The 21,392-nt window shown below is 48.0% G+C and overlaps 1 protein-coding gene across 1 annotated transcript; it reads right to left on the bottom strand.

Moving 5' to 3' along the window:
- Positions 1–1,420: 1,420 nt before the first annotated feature.
- On the bottom strand, positions 1,421–20,813 carry LOC125434651 (olfactory receptor 5V1-like). The gene is made up of 3 exons (XM_048500192.1): positions 20,627–20,813; positions 9,644–9,732; positions 1,421–2,431 (listed from the first exon to the last, which is right to left on the bottom strand). Exons 1-3 carry the CDS (start codon positions 20,811–20,813, stop codon positions 1,421–1,423), a joined length of 1,287 nt encoding a protein of 428 aa, XP_048356149.1.
- Positions 20,814–21,392: the final 579 nt, after the last annotated feature.

Raw genomic sequence — 21,392 nt, 5'->3', positions numbered from 1 at the left:
CATTGTTAAATTTTGTGATTCATTTTAATCTCTGCGGTATGAGGTACCCCTCCTAATTTGGTATCACCTGCAAATCTGATTAACATGCCCTCTATTTTATTATCCAAGTCACTGATAAAAAATATTGACTAGCACGGGGCCCAGGACAGAACCCTGTGGCATTTCACTATTCGCTTCTCTCCAGGATGAAAATGTGTTCTTTGTGTTCGGCCAGTCAACCAATTACAAATCCCTCTAACAGTTGCACTGCCTTGTCCACATCTTTCCAGCTTACTCACAAGAATATCATGGGGCACCTTGTCAAAAGCCTTACTAAAATCAAAGTATGTTATGTCCACAGCATTCCCTTCATCTAACAAGTTTATCACTTTATCAAAAAAAGAGATAAGGGTAGTCTGGCATGACTTGTTTTTGAGAAACCCATGTTGATTTTCAGTGATCACATCATTCCCTTCCAAGTGCTTACGGACTGTCTCCTTAATGATCTGCTGTAGAATCTTTGCTGGTATTGATATCAGGCTGACTGGGCAGTAGTTGTTGTTTGAGTCCTCTTTCCCCCCCTTTTTGAAGATGGGGACAACATTAGCCCTCCTCCAGTCCACTAGGACTTCTCCTGTTCTCCAGGAGTTCTCAAAGATTATGGCACACGGACTTCTACCGGGTTTTTTTATTTAATACACTGTGATGTAGTACCTCTGGCCTAGGAGATTTGAATTCATTAAAGTATTCAGCTATTCTTGTGCTTGCCTTTTTCTATCCTCTGTTAGAATGTCACTATCTTCTCCATGCAGGGACCCCATCATATCCCTTTTCTTCCTTTTGCTACGGACATAGCCAAAAAAGCCCTTTTTATTGTTTTTAACATCTCTTGCAAGTCTGAGCTCATTGTGAGCTTTAGCTTGTCTGACTTTCTCCCTACATGTCTTGGCTATTTGCTTGAACTCCTCTTTAGTATTTTCCCTTCTTTTCCATTTCTTGTACATGTCCCTTTTATCTCTTAGCTCACTCCCTCCGCACCCCCATCTTTCCAAAAGTGGGATTCCCACTCTCCAGGCCAGCATTTTGGAGCTATTGGATGGGCTTCCCTTGAAAAAAATTAAACACCTTGATCTTTTGCTTGAGCAGTAGGCCTTTGAAATTGACATGAGATTTAAAGTCAAGCAAAGTAACACTAGATCACAGATACTCCCCCCCCCCCCGGCCGCCAAAAGGCAACAAAACAGAACAAGGAACCAGCAGGCCAGCAAACAGACGGCACGGCAGGGGCCACTTCAGAGCAGGAGGATTCCTGTTTATAGAAAACATCACGGGGAAACCCCACTGGGAAGTAAACAGCCACACAGGAAGCAGTAGGTGTATAAATGGCTTACTTCTTCCTTACTACTTTTCTATGTCTCACAACAGCAAGATAATAGTCCAGTTAATCCCAGAGTTCACACCATTCTGGAGAAACGTGCCCTAACAGAGAGCGATGGTGTTTAGATGGCCTCCAGATTTCCGTGGCCTTCTTGAGGGCCTCTTTCACCTCCTTGTTGCGGAGGCTGTAGATGAGGGGGTTGAGCATTGGGGTGATGATGCAGAACATGATGGAGAGCAAAGTGCCGGTCGCCAAGGAGTAACCAGCACTTGGCCTCTCATAGTTCAGTAGTGCATTTCCATAGTAGATGAAGACAACCATGAGGTGAGACGCACAAGTGGAAAAGGCTTTGCGCTTGCCGATAGTGGACTGAATCTTCAAGATGGAGGACAGGATAGAGATGTATGAGAAAATAATAAACAGTAGTGGGCCCCCACCCATAAAAAATCCTACTATGTTGACTGCCAGTCCATTGATGTGTGTGTCACTGCAAGCCATTTTCATCAGTGGAGGGAGATCGCAAAAAATGTGATGAATCTGGTTGATTCCACAGAAGTCCAACCTGGTGCTTAGAGCCGTGTGCAGAGCAGAGTTTAAGAAACCGCAGACCCAAGTGGCAAAGGCCAGTACGGTGCACACCTTGGTGTTCATGAGATGGGAGTAATGCAGAGGTTTACAGATGGCAGTGTAGCGGTCGTAGGCCATGACACCCAGCAGTGCAGCCTCTACTGCTGTGAAAGAGATCAGGAAGAACATCTGGGCCATGCACTGGTTGTAGGAGATGGTCTGTTGCTGGAGCAGGAGGTTCACCAGCATCTTAGGGACGGTGACTGAGGAGAGGCACATATCTAAGCAGGAGAGATGGCTGAGAAAATAATACATGGGGGTGTGGAGGCTGGATTTCAGTTGAATCATAGTAAATATCATCAGGTTCCCCAGTACCGTGACCAAGTAGATGGCCAAGAATGCCAAGGCGAGATATGTGTGACCATACAGAATTCCAGAGAAACCCAGGAGGACAAATTCCACCACCTGTGTCTGATTCCCGATTCCCAGGGAGAGCTCAAAACTCATCTGTAAAGGGAAAATGATTGAACAAGAGAGAAGAATTCAAGGAGGATATTGACAATCTGGAGCAGGTGCAGAGGAGGGCAGCCCAAATGGTATAAGGTCAGGAATCCATGTCCTTTTTGGAGAAACGTAGGGAGCTGGGTATGTTTGCTTTGGAAAGAGAAGGTTAAATGGTGACCTGATAGCCATGTTTAAATATTTAAAGGGATATCATGTTGAAGAGGGAGCAAGCTTGTTTTCTGCAGCTCCAGGGAGTAGGACCAGGAGTAATGGATACAAAATATAACAAAAGAGATGACACCTAAACAGTAGGAAGAACTCCTTGACTGTCAGGGCTATTCGACAGTGGAATCCACTGCCTTGGAGAGGCTTTCCCCACTACAGAAGGGAGCTAAGGTCGACTCGGTTCCCTTCAGTGGAAGGCAATCCCAGGCTGTTCCCACAGCAACTGAGTTGGCCCCCTGGAACCAAGCTAAGTGGGCGGGATCATCTTGGTGCCTGTTTCGCTCCTCCATCGTGATTGGCGCTTGTGTTACAGCGGGAAACGGGAGCGTTCTTTTTTTTTTTTACAGTTTGTACACTTTACAGTTACATGCGCTTTCTGCCCGCCACGACTCTCCCATTCTGTGCATGCCACAAAAGCGGCTCGTGATTGGTTGAACGGATGAGGTGTCGTTTCGATGCTTCCCCACTTCGAAGCTGTATCGACCTTGTTCCGGCAGAAAAGTGTAGTTCATAACTGCGACAAGGATGTCGCAGTTCTGAGGGGGGGGGGGAACTGAGACAAAACAATGTTGAGCTTGGTGGCAGTGGGGATTCACTGAGGCGAACCTAGGTAGAAACCAGTTCAACTCTGTCAGTGGGGAAAGCCCCGGAGTGTGGTGGAGTCTCTTTTGGAGGTTTTTAAACAAAGGCTGACTGGCCATATGTAGGGAGTGCTTCATTATGTGTTCTTGCTTGGCAGGGGGTTGGATTGGATGACCTTTGTGGTCTCTTCCAATTCTATAATTTTGTGTTGAACATATTTTGCAGGAGAAGTGAATTTGGGATACTACCAAGAGGTCTGAAGCTCACTGAAGCCATGTGGAAGACGCGAGGTTCACTTCATTGTGCCACACTCAGATCGTGGAAGTGTTATCAATACATGGCCTCTTTTCTTGTTTCTCTCCTCCTTACTCAACTGAAATTGGTCTCTTCAGCATGATGATCATCTCAGTGCCAAAGAGGCAAGATCTGTTCTCTGACCTCCACACCCTGGATCTGTCTGCTGCCTTTTACACACCTGATCTCTCCTTTGCTTTCTCAGTACAGTTTTCATGACTCTCTGCTCAATTGGTTCTCTTCCTATACATTTGAATGGGTGTGTGTTTGTGGGGGAAGGGGTTGCATGCTGTTTTTAAAATTTGTTGGTGGGGTAATTGAAGTCTCCTGGCCCCGGCCCTTTCAATTCTTTTGTGGCAGGAAAGCTCCCTACATGTGAGCTCCCAAAGGCACCTGGTGGGCCACTGCGAGTAGTAGAGAGCTGGACTAGATGGACTTTGGTCTGATCCAGCTGGCTTGTTCTTATGTTCTTATGTTCTTAAGGTCTAGAGGGGTTGTTCAAAACCTGGCTTGACCACACAAATCTCCTAAAATATATATTTTTAAAAATTAATCCCCCCTTTTCTTCATACTCCCTTGAACCGACTCCTGGCTGCTGTTATGTGGGGGGGGGGGGGAGTTACAGCTCTGTGTTGAATCGATGCTTCAATTCTTCACTGCCTCCTGGTGCATGGTCTTCCCCTTGTCTACTGGATGCCTCAAAGATGGGTCCCCCAAAAATAAAAGAACAAAAAGGGAACTGTTGCAAATAAATAGGCGAGGGGGGACCAAGTGAGCTCAAGGAATGGCACCAAGGAAGAAGCAGAGAATCATGGGAAACGTAGTCAAAACATTACACAGCAACTGAAGATGTTTTCAAAACATTTCAGCCAGAGAATTGTTTTACTCAGCGGTGAGATCCAAACATTTTAGTAACAGGTTCCCATGGTGGTCGGATTCAAACTGTGACGTAGCGCCAATGGAGCAGGCAAGCTCTAGAGGAGTTGTTCAAAACCTGGCTTGACCACACAAATCTCCTAAAATATATATTTTTAAAAAATTAATCTCCCCTTTTCTTCATACTCCCTTGAACCGACTCCTGGCTGCCGTTAAGTGAGGCGGGAGGGAGTTAAAGCTCTGTGTTGAATCGATGCTTCAATGCTTCACTGCCTCCTGGTGCATGGTCTTCTCCTTGTCTACTGGATGCCTCAAAGATGCCCCCCCCCAAAATAAAAGAACAAAAAGGGAACTGTTGCAAATAAATAGGTGAGGGGGGACCGAGTGAGCTCAAGAAATGTCACCAAGGAAGGAACAGAGAAGCATGGGAAATGTAGTCAGGAGATCACACAGCAACTGAAGATGATTTCAAAACATTTCAACCAGAGAATTTGTTTTACTGTGAAATGGTCAGTCTGAGTTCCACGAAAGAGTGATGGGATGTAATGTCAGGTTGGGAGAAGAAGGGTAGGCCTAGTTGACCACATGGATTCAGGAACTCCACATCCTACACAGCACTGTCTTCCCCAATGGGCTCTCAGCCCCACCTACACCTGAGGACACCTACCAGGACCTCTGAACTTCCTCCCTGCCTCCAGTCCTGCCACTTCATTGCCTGTCGAAGATCCCCACTCAGACGCCTCATTGTCGCCTTAGGCTTAATACATGAATTACAGGCTGCCCTCCTCTCCTGACCTCCCAGGCTCTCTGTGTCTACTCTGTGCTCATGGGCAGGGGCACCATAAGAGGGGCATCAATCACTGGCCTTAGTCTTTGGGGATTAGTGGCGCACATGTTTCCCACCCTCCCAAACTCACAGGGCCACAGATCGGAGAAGCCGGTCAGCTTTTGAAACGTGGCCACATGCAACTCTCCCCCCTGCCCCTTCACAGAGAATGCAAAAGGAGTTAACAGGCATATTGCTTTGTTTGGGTTTCCTCGCTCCTTCCAGCTTTCCCACCCACACGGATAGAACAAGGAAGTTGAGGGCAGTCAAAACAGTGGATCGGATGGGCTGTGTTCACATTGCAGTCAGAGGAACCTGTTGAAACAGACAGCTGTGGGGGAAACCCATTTCAAAGGACAAAGCCACGAGGTAAATATTTCATGCATACATGGCCTCATCATGGACTCCCAAGCAGAGTTGGGTCCAGCCACTGTGGAAAGCCAGTCTGGTGAAGTGGGTAAGAGTGGTGGACTCTTATCTGGAAACCCAAGTTTGATTCCCACTTGTCCACATGCAGCCTGCTGGGTGACCTGGGACCAGACACAGTTCTCTCAGAAGCCTTTCAGACTTCCTCCCCCACCTCACAAAGTGTCTTTTTTTCAGGAAAGGAAGGGAAGGAGTTAGTAAGCAACTCTGAGACTCCTTTAACATAGAACATAAGTGGGATATAATTGGGCTTCCTTCCTAAACCAAAGGATTTCATCCGATGTAGAAGAAGAAGAAGAAGAAGAAGAAGAAGAAGAAGAAGAAGAAGAAGAAGAAGAAGAAGAAGAAGAAGAAGAAGAAGAAGAAGAAGAAGAAGAAGAAGAAGAAGAAGAAGAAGAAGAAGAAGAAGAAGAAGAAGAAGAAGAAGAAGAAGAAGAAGAAGAAGAGAAGAAGAGTTTGGATTTATATCCCCCCCTTTCTCTCCTGCAGGAGACTCAAAGGGGCTTACAATCTCCTTGCCCTTCCCCCCTCATAACAAACACCCTGTCTAGGATTAAACTGTGAGACTTTTTTGTCCCAGATACGGCCACGATTTTATGGGAACAGCTTCTGGCCTTGACCACAAAGCTCATGGAGGGTTTTTCCACAGGTCAGCAGCAGAGGGGACCCAGTCACTCAGCTAAACTGGCCCACGAGGTAGTTTCGAGACCCAGAGTCACCTTGGGAAGGGCTGAGAAACAAATACCACAATTAATGTGGCTCATTGTAGCTGAGAAACAAGCTAACCCATATCAGTGGGTATAATGTGTTGAGTCCCAGAAGCAACAACAGCTGAGCATGAGAAGGGTGGCCAACTTCAGAGAAATGGCCAAGTAGTTCAAAGATGTTCACATGTATGATAAAAATGCAATCACTATTTTAAAATTGATTTGCTTAGTAGAAATCATAGCAATAATCAACCAAAAGATGGGGTGCTAAGAACATAAGAACAAGCCAGCGGGATCAGACCAAAGTCCATCTAGTCCAGCTCTCTGCTACTCACAGTGGCCCACCAGGTGCCTTTGGGAGCTCACATGTAGGATGTGAACGCAATGGCCTTCTGCGGCTGTTGCTCCCGATCACCTGGTCTGTTAAGGCATTTGCAATCTCAGATCAAAGAGGATCAAGATTGGTAGCCATAGATCGACTTCTCCTCCATAAATCTGTCCAAGCCCCTTTTAAAGCTATCCAGGTTAGTGGCCATCACCACCTCCTGTGGCAGCATATTCCAAACACCAATCACCACGTTGCGTGAAGAAGTGTTTCCTTTTATTGAGTCCTGAATTCTTCCCCAGCATTTTTCAATAAATGTACCCCTGGTTCCTAGTATTGTGAGAAAGAGAGAAAAATGTCTCTCTGTCAACATTTTCTACCCCATGCATAATTTTATAGACTTCAATCCATATCCCCCCCTCAGCCGCCTCACTCTCCAAACTAAAAGGAGTCTCCCAAACGCTGCAGCCTCTCCTCATAGGAAGGTGCTCCAGTCCCTCAATCATCCTTAAGTTGCCCTTCCTCTGCACTTTTTCTATCTCCTCCAATATCGCTTTTTTTTGAGATGTGGCGACCAGAACTGGACACAGTACTCCAAGTGCGGTCGCACCACTGCTTTATATAAGGGCATGACAATCTTTGCAGTTTTATTCTCAATTCCTTTTCTAATGATCCCCAGCATAGAGTTTGCCTTTTTTCACAGCTGCCATGCATTGAGTTGACATTCCAGCATGGAACTATCAACTAAGATGCCTAAATCCCTTTCCTGGTCCTGTGACTGATAGCACTGACCCCTCTCTGCTTAGCGTGTATGCATGAAGTTTGGATGTTTTGCCCCTCAGTGCATCACTTTACATTTAGCTACATTGAACTGCATTGGCCATTTCTTAGCCCACTCACCTAATTTATCAAGGTCCGCTTGGAGCTCTTGCAGCCGAATCCTTTGTGGTTTCTCCACCCACCCTACATAATTTGGTATCATCTGCAAGAGCTTGAAAGCCACCACGCTACCCACCCCTACTTCCAGGTCATTTTATGAATAGGTTAAAGAGCACTGGTCCCAAAAGCAGGATCCTTAGGGACACCACTCCGACATCTCTCCATTGTGAGAACTTCCCATTTACACCCACTCTTTGTTTCACCTGTTTCTCAACCAGTTTTTAAATCCCATAGGAGGACTTCCCCTCTTATTCCTTCGATTGCTGAGTTTTCTCAACAGTCTCTCTGGTGAGGAACTTTGTCAAAAAAGCAACTTTGAAATCCAAAGTAGACAATGTCCACCGGTTCCACCCCTGTCCCACATGCCTGTTTACACCCTCAAAGAACTCTAGTAAGTTTGTAAGACAGGATTTGCCTCTGCAAAAGCCATGCTGACTCTTTCTCAGCAGGTCTTGCTTTTCTACATGTTTTATAATTTTATCTTTAATGATAGATTCTACTAATTTGCCAGGAACAGATGTCAAACTGACCGGCCTGTAATTTCCCAGGTCCCCCCTAGATCCTTTCTTAAAGATTGGTATGACATTGGCCATCTTCCAGTCTTCAGGGATGGAGACAGATTTCAGGGATAAGTTGCATATTAAAGTAAGAAGATCAGCAATTTCATGCTTGAGCTCTTTAAGAACTCTTGGGTGAATGCAATCTGGGCCAGGGGATTTGGTAACATTTAGTTTATCAATGGCTGCCAGAACTTCTTCCTTGTCTACCACTATCTTCGCTAGTTCCTCGGATTCGCCTCCTAAGAAGCTTGGTTCAGGTGCAGGAATGTTCCTCACCTCCTCTTGGGTGAAGACAGATGCAAAGAATTATTCAGCTTCTCTGCAATCTCCCTTCCATCTTTTAGCACACCCTTTGTTCCTTTGTCATCTAACGGGCCTACCGCTTCCCTTGCTGGCTTCCTGCTTTTGATGTGCTTTTGATGTGCTGTATGATTTCCGGGCTGTATGACATGTTCTGAAGATGCCAGCCACAGATGCAGGCAAAACGTCAGGAGCAAATGCTACTAGAACACAGCCAAACAGCCCGGAAACCACACAACGCTCCAGCGATTCTGGCCGTGAGAGCCTTCGACAATGCAATCAACCCAAAGATGTTATATATCCTATGACAGTGACGGTGAACCTTTTCGAGACCGAGTGCCCAAATTGCAAACCCAAACCCACTTATTTATCGCAAAGTGCCAAGACGGCAATTTAACCTGAATACTGAGGTTTTAGTTTAGAAAAACTAGTTGGCTCCGAGGCGCGCATTACTCGGGAGTAAGCTTGGTGAAGCAACCGTGCAATGCTTCAAACAGGTGAATCACGACCCTAGGAGGGTTTACTCAGAAGCAAGCCCCATTGCCAGCAACCGAGCTTATTCCCAGGTAAAGGATCGCACTTTAGTTCTTCCCATAAAAATCAGCGGGGTTTAAAAGCGCTTAACAGGGTTACCTACACCGCTTCCCAAAAACTAGGTCTTAGGTTTAATGCTAATAATCTCCCTGAAATAATTACACTATTATCATACTGGGGGCCTGGCGGGGAAAGGGGGAGGAGTGTGGGGGGAGAGGGAGTTAAAACTTTCATTTTCTGAAACCCAATAACCCTCCCACCACAAAATAGAAGTAAAAAGGCAGTCAAGGAAGGCAATCCTAAGCAAGAATGCTGTGCGAGGGGTGGGATAACTTCAGAAAAGCTAAATTAGTGGAGCAGCCATCTGATCTGCGGTTTTCCCTTCACATGTCATCACAGCACTTGACTTCCCACAAAAATGCAACAGGAACAGAAAAGTAAACGCATAATCTAGCAAAGACCTTAGTGTGCTTTTTAAAAAATCTTGGAAAACTGTTCCCTGAACCCCAAAGGACTCATCTCTCTCCCTCTTTTCCCATCCAAAGGAACCCTCAACAGCATCCCTGCATCTGTTGATGGTCATTTCTTCCACCTTCTTCTCATTGTCCTCCCTTCTCCCACCTTCCTTTTCTCACCTTCCCCAGAGCTGATGTTTTGATTGAGTTCATCCTTGTAATAGGATTCGGTGGTGGTGAGTTCGGCTTGCTTTACTTCGGAAAGCACAAAGGCAGCATAAGCTGTTATAAGCAAATCACTGGTGGTGATGGCCACTAACCTGGATAGCTTTAAAAGGGGCTTGGACAGATTTATGGAGGAGAAGTCGATCTATGGCTACCAATCTTGAACCTCCTTGATCTCAAATTGCAAATGCCTTAGCAGACCAGGTGCTCGGGAGCAGCAGCAGCAGCAGCAGGCCATTGCTCTCACATCCTGCAGGTGAGCTCCCAAAGGCACCTGGTGGGCCACTGCGAGTAGCGGAGAGCTGGACTAGATGGACTCTGGTATGATCCAGCAGGCTCGTTCTTATGTTCTTATGGAGGAGAAGTCGATCTATGGCTACCAATCTTGATCCTCCTTGATCTCAGATTGCAAAAGCCTTAGCAGACCAGGTGCTCAGGAGCAGCAGCAGCAGAAGGCCATTGCTCTCACCTCCTGCACGTGAGGTCCCAAAGGCACCTGGTGGGCCACTGCGAGTAGCAGAGAGCTGGACTAGATGGACTCTGGTCTGATCCAGCAGGCTCGTTCTTATGTTCTTATGGAGGAGAAGTCGATCTATGGCTACCAATCTTGATCCTCCTTGATCTCAGATTGCAAAGTTTTAGCAGACCAGGTGCTCAGGAGCAGCAGCAGAAGGCCATTGCTTTCACATCCTGCCTGTGAGCTCCCAAAGGCACCTGGTGGGCCACTGCGAGTAGCAGAGAGCTGGACTAGATGGACTCTGGTCTGATCCAGCAGGCTCGTTTCTATGTTCTCATGGAGGAGAAGTTCCATCTCATGGCTACTCAATGGATCCTCCTTGATCTCAGATTGCAAAAGCCTTAGCAGACCAGGTGCTCAGGAGCAGCAGCAGCAGAAGGCCATTGCTCTCACCTCCTGCACGTGAGGTCCCAAAGGCACCTGGTGGGCCACTGCGAGTAGCAGAGAGCTGGACTAGATGGACTCTGGTCTGATCCAGCTGGCTTGTTCTTATGTTTTTATGTTCTTGCTGTGTATTACTGTGATTTTATTCTAAATTTCATCAATTCAAGCTGCCAAGCTGGAAAAGACAGTCACTGTTCTCCGTTCTTCAATATTGTAGTATTCTAGGAAAAATATGTACAGTACAGTTGGCAGGCAAGCCTCTAGCCCACAATTCCCCCCCCCCCAAAAAAAACCTCTGGGAACATCAGGACACGTTTTGCTTCATGCTTCCCAAATCAACTTGCATATTCAGTGAAGAAAAAATGCCAATTAAGTATGATTGGAGGATCGTGTTTCTTCATGGCTAAGGATTCCCGAGGAAACTGACACCCACCTAACTTTCCTCTGTCTAACTTGATGGACAGGTCAGAAGATTATTCAGAAAGGTCGGAAGAAAACCCAGGAGACTGACCCTTAAATGCCAGGTTGGTTTGAAAATTTCTTTGTAAATTAAATCAGGGATTTACACCACTAGTTTAAGTACAAGTTATCTACCTTTGCTGCTCACCTTAGCACATGGATGACAAGTGAAGGTTGGGTCCCTCCTCTTCCAACTCAAGTTTGTCCTTTGCTGTTTATTCTGTCTTCAAGATGGGAACAACTCAGCCTCAAGTTTTCAGGATGTAGCCCTTGGAAGGCTCTTTCCATGTCAAACATGAAGTCTCTGACAACCTGGAGCAGCCAGAGGTAAAGACAGCTGATGCTGTCCTGGGGGCCCAATCCTGTTCGTGGGTTGGGGGCCTTGGGGATGCTCATGGATTGGAAGACCTCAGGGAGTGAGGAGCACAGGCTGGAAGCTCAGAGAATTGGGACAGATTGCATCAGCTCTCACCAGCATGTTTGTCAAAGAGTTCTTCTAAACCCAAAGCCTGAATGTGTATCATAGGAAGAAATGGACTCTAGAATTTGCTAATTCTTATTAATGATTTTTGAAAATGTCCATCGCCAAAGGTGTGCAATTGACAACATAAAAAATTCTATTATTGCTAGTATAAGTATTCTGTGCAGGGCAATCAATCAATCAATCAATCAATCAATCAATCAATCAATCAATCAATCAATCTTTATTTGTTAGTCATAGGCCTTTCAAATTTCATGACAGATCCATAGATTAAGATACAACCCACTTTAAAACCTAATTATATTCACGAATAGTAAAAACATGACCTTAAAGAATTTACAAATTTATTTATTTATTCATTCATTCATTCATTCATTCATTCATTCATTCATTCATTCATTCATTCATTCATTCATTCATTCATTCAACTTTTATGCCTCCCAACCCCCGAAGGGCTCTGGGCGGTGAACAACATGACATTCAAATACAGATAAACATAAAACCAAACATAAGTTAATCTCTAAATAATATAAATTAAAATGCAGCAATTAATACATAACATAACAATGCCTGCAATATCCCTCTTAAACCCTCCCGAGAGGAGAAAAGAAAAGTTGGGTCCAACAGATGGTAATGGACCCTAATTCTATAAAAATGGAAGAGGGGGGGCACTTTCAGCGGCTGGACACTCCAAAAGCCCCGCGGAACAACTCCATCTTGCAGGCCCTGAGGAAATCACCAAGATACCGCAGGGCCCGAACAGCTGGAGGAAGAGTGTTCCACCAGGCAGGGGCCAGGGCTGTAAAGGTCCTGGCCCGAGAGGAGGCCAGCCGCATCATGGAGGGGCCAGGGACCACCAGTAAATTGGCCTCTGCTAAACGCAGAGGTCTATTAGGGACATATGGGGTAATGCATTCCCAAAGGTATGAGGGTCCCAGGCTGCATAAGGCCTTCAAGGTAAGCACACATACCTTGAAGATGATTCAGAACTCAACTGGGAGCCAGTGCAGGTGACATAATATTGGTTGAATATGGTCACGGAAGGCGCCCCCCGTGAGCAAGCGGGCCGCCGCATTTTGGACCAGTTGCAACCTCCGGATCAGCCTCAAGGGTAGGCCTGCATAGAGCGAGTTACAATAGTTTTCAGGACTTACATCTTATATTATCTGCGGGGAGTCTACGTTGGGGAGCCTTTCATGCCCTACGTGCTGCCTTTTTGATGTCTGGATCTGGGTAGTAATTGTCTATCCACACTATTGGTAGTTTGAATATAATCTATAATAATTGCTGAAGAATTTTTTTAAGGAGGAAGATTCACTGCATGATGCGCTTAAGAACGGAGATAGAGATGTAAGCAGAACAGAACACTGGAAATGCTCTAGATGCTCAGTGCATGAATTCACTATGCAATTATCAGTGTTTGAATATCCTGAAAGAAACTTCCAATACACACTCAGACATTACAGGAATTGTAATAACAAGAAAGTAATGTACCTAATTCAATGTCCTCGTAGATATCTGTACATAGGTGCTAGTAGATGCAGAGTTCGTATTAGAATTTCTACATATTAAAAATAATGTCTTGGATGCTCCATTAGTCATTTTACACAAATGGGATGCACAATTTGTTTTTCATCAGGCGTTTCCAAACATATAATTATAATTATTCTGATACAGATCATGTGTTATTACAGCTAGAAGCCAGATTTATTCATTTACTTGACCCAGTTCACCCACGTGGACTCATGCAACTAATAGCCTTTCATATTTTCTGTCCTGGGAATCTATTTCCATGCAGGATCTAACTAAATGTAACTAATGATCTTTCATGTTTTCTGTACTGGTGATCTAAGTATATACAGGATCTAACTAAATGCACTTATTCACTGAACTGCTTGTTTGTTTGTTTTTATACTATAGACTTACGAATGTGGTGTAAGTATACTCACGATTTACCCAACCTATATACAGGCTGGCCTTAGATTGTACTAAGTTCATACAGGAATAGGATTTCTCATATTTGAAATGCAATACAATTTCAGTTTTTCAGGGAATTCAGGTTAGCCTGTGCGCTCCCACGCACGCCAGCTGGGTGACCTTGGGCTAGTCACAGCTTCTCGGAGCTCTCTCAGCCCCACCTACCTCACAGGGTGTTTGTTGTGAGGGGGGACGGGCAAGGAGATTGTAAGCCCCTTTGAATCTCCTACAGGAGAGAAAGGGGGGATGTAAATCCAAACTCTTCTGTATAACTTCTTGAGATGCGGTTCTCTGATTGAACGCCCTGAGTTACACTCCTGAGTTTGAAGGGTGTTCTGTGTACTGCATGTGCAGACATTTTGCATTTTGTACATTGTTCCTTCATTATGTTAAGTTTCCTTCTTAATTAAGCTTAATTCCCAGCATTGTTAAATTCTGATACTAATTTTAATGACCTTTTTTTTAGAGAGCAAGACTGCCGGAATCTGAATGAAATTGGGCTTTTCAGGACCCCCGTGTCTTGTATGTTGTTTGTACATCAGTTTCACACAAATCTGGAGCCAACTTTTTAAAGGATTTCTCACCGTGACTGAAATCTTGTGTTAACAAGGAGAAAAACTGTGTTGCTTATTGTAACTGGTGTTCAACTAGTGGTTCTCTGTGCAGTCTCTCGTGGGTCTATGTGGGAGCAAGCAAGCTGCAGAGCTTTTTGCTAGCTATTTAGACCTTTAGGTCCCTTATTGGGTGCTCCCCTCCCCCACTCACAGCCTCGACTAGCCCAGTCCCCATCCAGATTCTTCTTCCCCACTGTGAGGAGTGGAGGTGTTTTTATTTGTTTGTTTGTTTATTAGAGATAGAAAAAGTGCAGAGAAGGGCAATGAGGATGATTGAAGGATTGGAGCACCTTCCTTATGAGGAGAGGCTGTAGCATTTGGGACTCTTTAGTTTGGAGAGGAGACGTCTGAGGGGGGATATGATTGAAGTCTATAAAATTATGCATGGGGTAGAAAATGTGGACAGAGAGACATTTTTCTCTCTTTCTCACAATACTAGGGGCATCCATTGAAAATGCTGGGGGGAAGAATTAGGACTAATAAAAGGAAACACTTCTTCACGCAACGTGTGGTTAGTGTTTGGAATATGCTGCCACAGGAGGTGGTGATGGCCACTAGCCTGGATAGCTTTAAAAGGGGCTTGGACAGATTTATGGAGAAGTCGATCTATGGCTCCCAATCTTGATCCTCCTTGATCTGAGATTGCAAATGCCTTAACAGACCAGGTGCTCAGGAGCAGCAGCAGCAGCAGAAGGCCATTGCTTTCACCTCCTGCACATGAGCTCCCAAAGGCACCTGGTGGGCCACTGCGAGTAGCAGAATGCTGGACTAGATTGACTCTGGTCTGATCCAGCAGGCTCGTTCTTATGTTCTTATGTTCTTATTACATTTTTACTCCACCAAATCTCCTAGAGGACTCGGGGTGGCTTGCAATAAAATGAATACAACAATGTAATACAATAAATACATTGTATATACATCAAAACTTTAAAAACAAGTTACAATAAATAACATAGAACCTGCGTAATTACATAAAAATATAAAAGCAGATGTGCACATCGCAACCAAAAGGGGACAAGAAAGACACCGCAGAAAGGGATGTCTGACCTGCCCAGCAGAAAAAGCTCAGTGGAACAGGACATTGCAGGCCCTGTGGAAATGAGGCAGGCTGGTTGTAGTCATCCCCGCAGGGTCGTCGCTAAGGAATAGGCGAGACGCGGAGGAGGTTTCATCTGGCAGAGAGCGTCAGCAACAGGAAGCGCGGGATTTCGTGATCCTGACAACTCTGCCCTGTGCTGGTCTCTGGCACCTTTTATTAGGGTTTCATTGTGGGCGTGTAAAGGAGGTGGGTAGGGAGGATGAGCTGAGACTCGGGAGACCTGGAGATCATCATGTGATGCATGATCTCACCTGGCTGCTACGTGCGGAGAGGAGCGTAAGCGTCTGGGCCTAATCCTCACCTGGGGGCAAGACCATTGTCCCTTTGTCCGGGACACCAGGTGACTGTGAGCCAGATAGTTCGTGACCCGGTGACTCCATAGGGGGATGAGGAGAGGGGTGCGCAGCGACCAGAAGGCCGCAGGAGCTGCAGAGGTACCCAGCGCTCGACCACGGTGCTGCTTGGTCAGCGGTGCATTACTACATATCTCCTCCTTTTTTACATTTTAGAAGGAGAGGCCGTAAATGTTGAGGGGCGCATTTAGGGGGACGCTTTGTCCCTCCTCGGGCTGTTTGGTCGAGTTGACTGAGAGCTGCCGAAAAACATTAGAACTTGGTTGGCGGGCAGGGGAAAGTCGAGGGGCTTCTTACACACGCTAAGCAGGCAATATTAGATACATATTGAACAAAACAAGACACGATTTATGAGGTATATAATCAAACTAATGCAGAGTTGCACGATAGCACTCAACCATCCTCCCGGCAGCCAAGCTCCAGAGGGCTGACCACCAATGGGGCAATACATCGCATCTTCAGATTGGATACAACTTCTTGCAACTCACGCACTTTCATATGAATCAACTGGGAATTATCAGAGAGATTAAAGCAACACATATTATGCGTACATTCTCACAACCCCGGGTGATGCAATAACAACAGTCAATCAATGGCATGGCACGATTATCTAATGTCGCTTGACGAAAGTTCCTGCTGCCTCGGAGGCCAGGGCATCCAGAGCAATGGAGGTGGAGCGACGTACTTCGCGAAGGGCACAGGCCAGCCGGCCAATAGTCTTGGTGTTACAGGAAACAAAGTCCCGACTCCTAATGGTGGGAAGTTGCGTAGGGAAACACACTCCGCCTTGGCTACAGCCGCCGCGTCGCTCCGGCAACGGGGGTCGAGGGGAAGGGCATGGAGCTGGGCGCCAAAAGTGCTTAAGCTTCCGGGGTGAAGCCTGAGGCAGAACGATGGTGAGGCGGTAGCAGAGAGTTCCGGCAGACACAGGCGGAAATGCAGCAACAACAAACAACATAACTTCTAAAAATTAAGGCATGCAATAACTTCAGCAATAGTTGGTTCACAGTAAGCAATGAAACATGGCTAAACGATACATAGGCTGGATGATGCATGGAAGGAAGGCAAACCCGTGGTTTGGCATACTTGTCCAATGCATGGCTCTTGCTGTTTGACTACCAAAGCTACAGAGTGATGGCTGCTAGAGTCCATGGATTTCTCAAGAGCTGTTTAGGGAGAGCTACTGATAGTCTTTAGCATTGCAGGTTCAGTGATTCTCACGAGCAAGGCTGTGAGAGAAGGCGTGTTCCAACAATGTTAAAGCGGCTTAAAACAGCGGAGATTTCCAGGGGTTAGTCGATGAGGAATGTTGCTGTTTGCAATTCCAAGTTTCAGCCAGGGGGCGGCAGAGAGGGAGAAAGAATGGGGTCCGGGGATGAGGGGCAGCCACACACAGTATCAAACTCTGAGCCATAGCTGGCTCCAGGGCTGCCGCTCCTCCCCGGGGCGGCCCCAGTGAGTGGCTGGCGATCCTCCGTGGAAGAATGGGTGTGTTGGCTCCAGAGAGATCCCTCCCATCTCGGCCCAGGCTGGGGGGCAATCCGGCCCTCTCAACAGGGCTGCTGGGTTGGATCCTCCAGGGGAGGCCCGCCTCCATCTCCGGGATGGGGCTGGCCTGGCATGGCTTAGCTGGACTCCTGTATGGAAGAGAAAAACAAGCAACGCTTTTCCCCCAGGGGGTTTGCGCATGGCTGGGCTAGTAGATGACAATAGAGGACCTGAGCCCTGAGTGGGGGGGGGCGAAAGCAATTTTTTGAATGATTGATAGAGAACGATACTTTGGATATGGTCTGCTGGATGAGACCTTGATTGGGTCGATAGGGGGGGGGACTACTCCCCTTTCTTTCTGTTTGTTTTGGCCAAGCTTTCCTTAGAAAGAGTTGGCCCATTCCGACAAATCCATCACTTGCAACATTCAAGGCGTTAAGAGACACAAGGCAGGGAATTGCCCGAAGGCTTAGGAGAAGGGAGAGGTCACATCCAGGTTGCAAAGAAAACAGTTCCTGGGCTTGAGGTTTGATCACACGAGCAAATTGAGAGGGGTTTGCAAAACCCCTTTATCAGATCCTCTAGATCTAGAGGTGGGGGTGCGCCAGCCCATTAGAGAGAAGGAGGGTGTGCAGAAAAGAAGGCGGGGGGGGGGGTTGGGAGTCAGCTCTACCTTCCCCTCCCGGAAGGGGACTTTGGCCGGTTTGAGCTACAGCTTCCTACCTTCACAGCGGAGGCTGTGTAAGATAGGTGTGGCTGGGAGACCCCCCCGGCACTGTGACTAGCCAGGGGGGCGCTTACCAGCAGAAAATGTGGGAGCATGAAAATAATTCCGGCGCCACGCCAATGTGGCAGTGTAGGCCTGTAGATGGACGAAGGAAAAAGGTTCTCAAGGAGAGGTTTGAAGAAGAGGCTTTGAAGGTTTAAACTAAGATGGAGGCGGCTTGAAGCAGGTCCCATCGGTAATCCTTAGGAGCACGAGACGAAGCTGTGTCCCGCTTTAAGGCGGATGCTGTAATGGGCGAAGCCTTTCAAGGCATTGGCACACATAATCAGAAGGAGAAAACTTTTAATTGAAGCACAAGAGCATAGCCGAGCAATGGAAAAATCCCTCTTATGAGGGGAAAACTTTAGGGGTCTCTTGAAAGGGGGCAAGACATACAGAACATACATAGGCATACAGAGCACATATAAAGTAACGAGGGAGGATTGGGTAACTCTGATTTGAGATCTTTGCTCTCTGGAGGTACTGGACGATTTTGTTGCCACCGGGAGCTTTGAGCTTAGGGGCTTTGCACAGGCTCCAGAGGCTATGAGATCTGGTTTGAACCTTACAGCTGGAGAGGGCCAAGGGGGCTTCTTCTTCACGGCTGGACTTTTGGCTTAAGGCCATTGTGCGAAAGCATCTTCCCCTTTCCATGCCTCATTGTCCTGTAGGATTGGCTGGTGGGGGCATCTCTGAGGAGGGTTCAAAATGGCAGTCCTCTTCCTCCGTCAGTATTTCTTTCTGTTGTAATTCAGTGACTGTGGACTCTGCAGAGATTTTCGAAATGCGTGCCATTCTGGGGCACTGGTGGAGGCATGGTGACTTTGGAAGTAGAAGGGGCTAGCAGAGCAGGAAGGATAGACGTAGAGGGGGGAGCTGGCAACCAGACTTAGATTAGCTGAACTTCTAGATTAGACTCCGGCGGGAGAGCATAGGGGCAGGGTGTTCAGGTGAACTTACAGTTCTCAAGGGATGTTTTGGATGTGTAGCGCTCCCTTGGTGCATGGGGTCGATGACCCCTGGGATGATGAACAACCCCTGTTCAGCGGCGGAAGCTTTGGGCGCATCTCAGCCTGGTGGTCTCCGCAGGTGGGGATGGGATCACTATACTGGAGCTGGGGCAGCCACATCTCATGGGGGAGCTCCGGGGGAAGGGTTTGAGGTGCTGGATCTTGGTTCCGGGCTGGGGAGATGCCCGGGCGCGGGCCTCCCCAGCTGGCATTGGGAGCGCCCTCGTCTTAGACTTTCCTGGGGCTCACCGCCCTCTGGGGAGAGACCCTCCTCCGCCAGGGGTTGTGGTGGTCCCCGGCTGGCAGCCTACACCCTCCCGAAATGTCCTGGTTTGTCGCAACTGAGACACACTTGTCTCGGGGCCGTCTCATGGCAGCTGAGGGCGGGCGGCTAGAAGGTTGGCTTGATGGGCTTAAAGACCCGGATATCCTGGCAAGCTTTTGAGCATGTCGGCCAGCTCGGGGTTCCTTCCTAGGCCTGTGACCGCTTGGCGGCACTCAGCCGGAGGTATGCTCCTTGGCAAGGCGCTTAACGAGTTCCTCGGCCTCTGGGCCTCCTCGTCGTCAACCTGCCTCTTGAGGGCCTCCCGGAGCCTGTTCACAAACTCAGCATAGGGTTCTTGGAGGCTTCTGCCGTGATGCATGGGAGAAGCTCTGTGCGGGCTGGCCAGAATTGGGGACCTTGGACAAACGCCTTGTAAGCTTAATTCCAGAGGCTTACCGTAGCGGCGGGCCTCAGGCAGGACACAATCTGATTGTTGGGGTTACTGGAAGGCATCGAAGCCGTGAAAGTTGCGCGGCGGTGTAGGCGCGGGCCGAGGCGGCTGCCCTGTTAAAGCATTGCTGGCGGAACTCGCTCTCCCAGATCACAAATTGTGCAGGGCCTGTGGGAGCATGCGGAAGGTGGTCTTCCAGTCAGTCCGGAACCATTATGTGATTCCTCGCGATTGCCTCTAGCATGCCTCTCAATGCAGGGGCTAGTGACTCCTACGCCCGGTGACGCTTGGCGGAGCTCAGTGAGGATGTTATAGCTTAAGGGGCGGTAATTCTCGACAACCTCGGCCGGGTCAATGCCATCCCTCCCCTCGGCATCTGTGAAAATGCACGGGGCACAATGCGAGAATATCGGCATCGCCTTCGGCCAGGTTTTCTTTCTTTTGCAGATCGTACTAATACGCTCTGCGATGAGTTTAGAAACCCGCGCCATTACGTGGCGCTTGACGGAGGTGCGGTGGTTTCGAAAAAAATGAAGGCTACGAGCAAGTAGAGGGGGCGGCTGAGCCGCGGGAGAATTTGAAATGGGCGGAGGAGCAAGGGGGGCAGAAGGAGGACAGGCGTCCACTGGCGGATAGAGAAAATTCCGGGGTTGAAATTGAAGGTGAAAGATCGAAAGGAGGGCTGCCTACAGCAGCGGTTTCATGGGTCTGCAGGCTTACGGCGACATAACATTGTCTCCACGTCACAAGTAGCAGTGACATCGGCGCGCAAGGCTCTGTGCCAAGAGTGCGCTCGGCGTTTTCCCAGTCTCCTAAGATTTCACGTCCCCCCCTCTGGGTACCATGGACATTGAGCTTCAATCTCCTCAACCAATTTGGCGCGAGCTCCCCTCTCTTTACTGGACCCTGCCGCGTTTCGCTAACGCTTTCAGTTCGCTAACGTGCTTGTCATAAGCCCTGCTTTTGCAAGCTCCTACATACTCACCGGTAACCTGGCCAGACGGCAGAGTGTCCTAGGACGCGTGTCTCTGGATGCGCCGATCCAGAGGACAGGCTATACCGGAAACGGTGGTCCCCTGCGCGGGATGCTCTCGATCCAGCCGGACTTCGGTATCGCGGCCCTTTCCCTGCTTTAATGTGAGCAGGGTGGAGGCCCGAGGATTCCCTGTGTTTCGGCACCAGCTTGTAGTCATCCCCGCAGGGTCGCCGCCATGAATAGGCGAGACGCTGGGAGGAGGTTTCCCCATCTACGGAGAGCCGCCAGCAAACAGGGAAGCGCGGGATTTCGCGGATCCCGGACAACTCTGCCCTGTGCTGGCTTCTGGCACCTTTTATTAGGCTTCCACAGGGCGTGTAAAGGAGGTGGGTAGGGAGATGAGCGGGAGACCGGGAGACCTGGAGATCATCATGTGATGCATGATCTCACCTGGCTGCTACGTGCGGAGAGGAGCGTAAGCGTCTGGGCCTAATCCTCACCTGGGGGCAAGACCATTGTCCCTTTGTCCGGGACACCAGGTGACTGTGAGCCAGATAGCCTGCGTGACCCGCCACTCATCGGGGGATGAGGAGTGGGGGTGCGCAGCGACCAGAAGGTCAGAGGGAGGCTGCAGGTGTTCCAGCGCTCGACCACGGTGCTGCTGGGTCAGCGGTGCATTACTACAGCTGGTACCAGAGTGAAGATCTGACAAAGACAGACCAAGGAACCAGCAGGCGAGCAAGCTGGCAGCACAGAAGGGACCACTTCAGAGTAGGAGGATTCCTGTTTGTAGAAAACATCATAGAGAAACCCACAAGGAAGTAAACAGCCACACAGGAAGCAGTAGGTT

The sequence above is a fragment of the Sphaerodactylus townsendi genome, linkage group LG06 (assembly GCF_021028975.2).
Source record: "Sphaerodactylus townsendi isolate TG3544 linkage group LG06, MPM_Stown_v2.3, whole genome shotgun sequence".
NCBI lineage: Eukaryota > Metazoa > Chordata > Lepidosauria > Squamata > Sphaerodactylidae > Sphaerodactylus > Sphaerodactylus townsendi.
The sequence above is the reverse complement of the archived record's forward strand: the minus strand, read 5'-3'. Positions and strand labels throughout refer to the sequence as shown.

Excerpts from the sequence above, each read along its gene's own strand:
- LOC125434651 (XM_048500192.1), bottom strand. The coding sequence starts at position 20,813 with ATGGGGAAACCTCCTCCCAGCGTCTCGCCTATTCATGGCGGCGACCCT. Across the intron at positions 9,733-20,626 it reads GCAGGGGACCACCGTTTCCG|TAAAGCAAGCCGAACTCACC; the intron begins GTATAGCCTGTC and ends TGCTTTCCGAAG. Across the intron at positions 2,432-9,643 it reads GGGAAGGTGAGAAAAGGAAG|ATGAGTTTTGAGCTCTCCCT; the intron begins GTGGGAGAAGGG and ends TTCCCTTTACAG.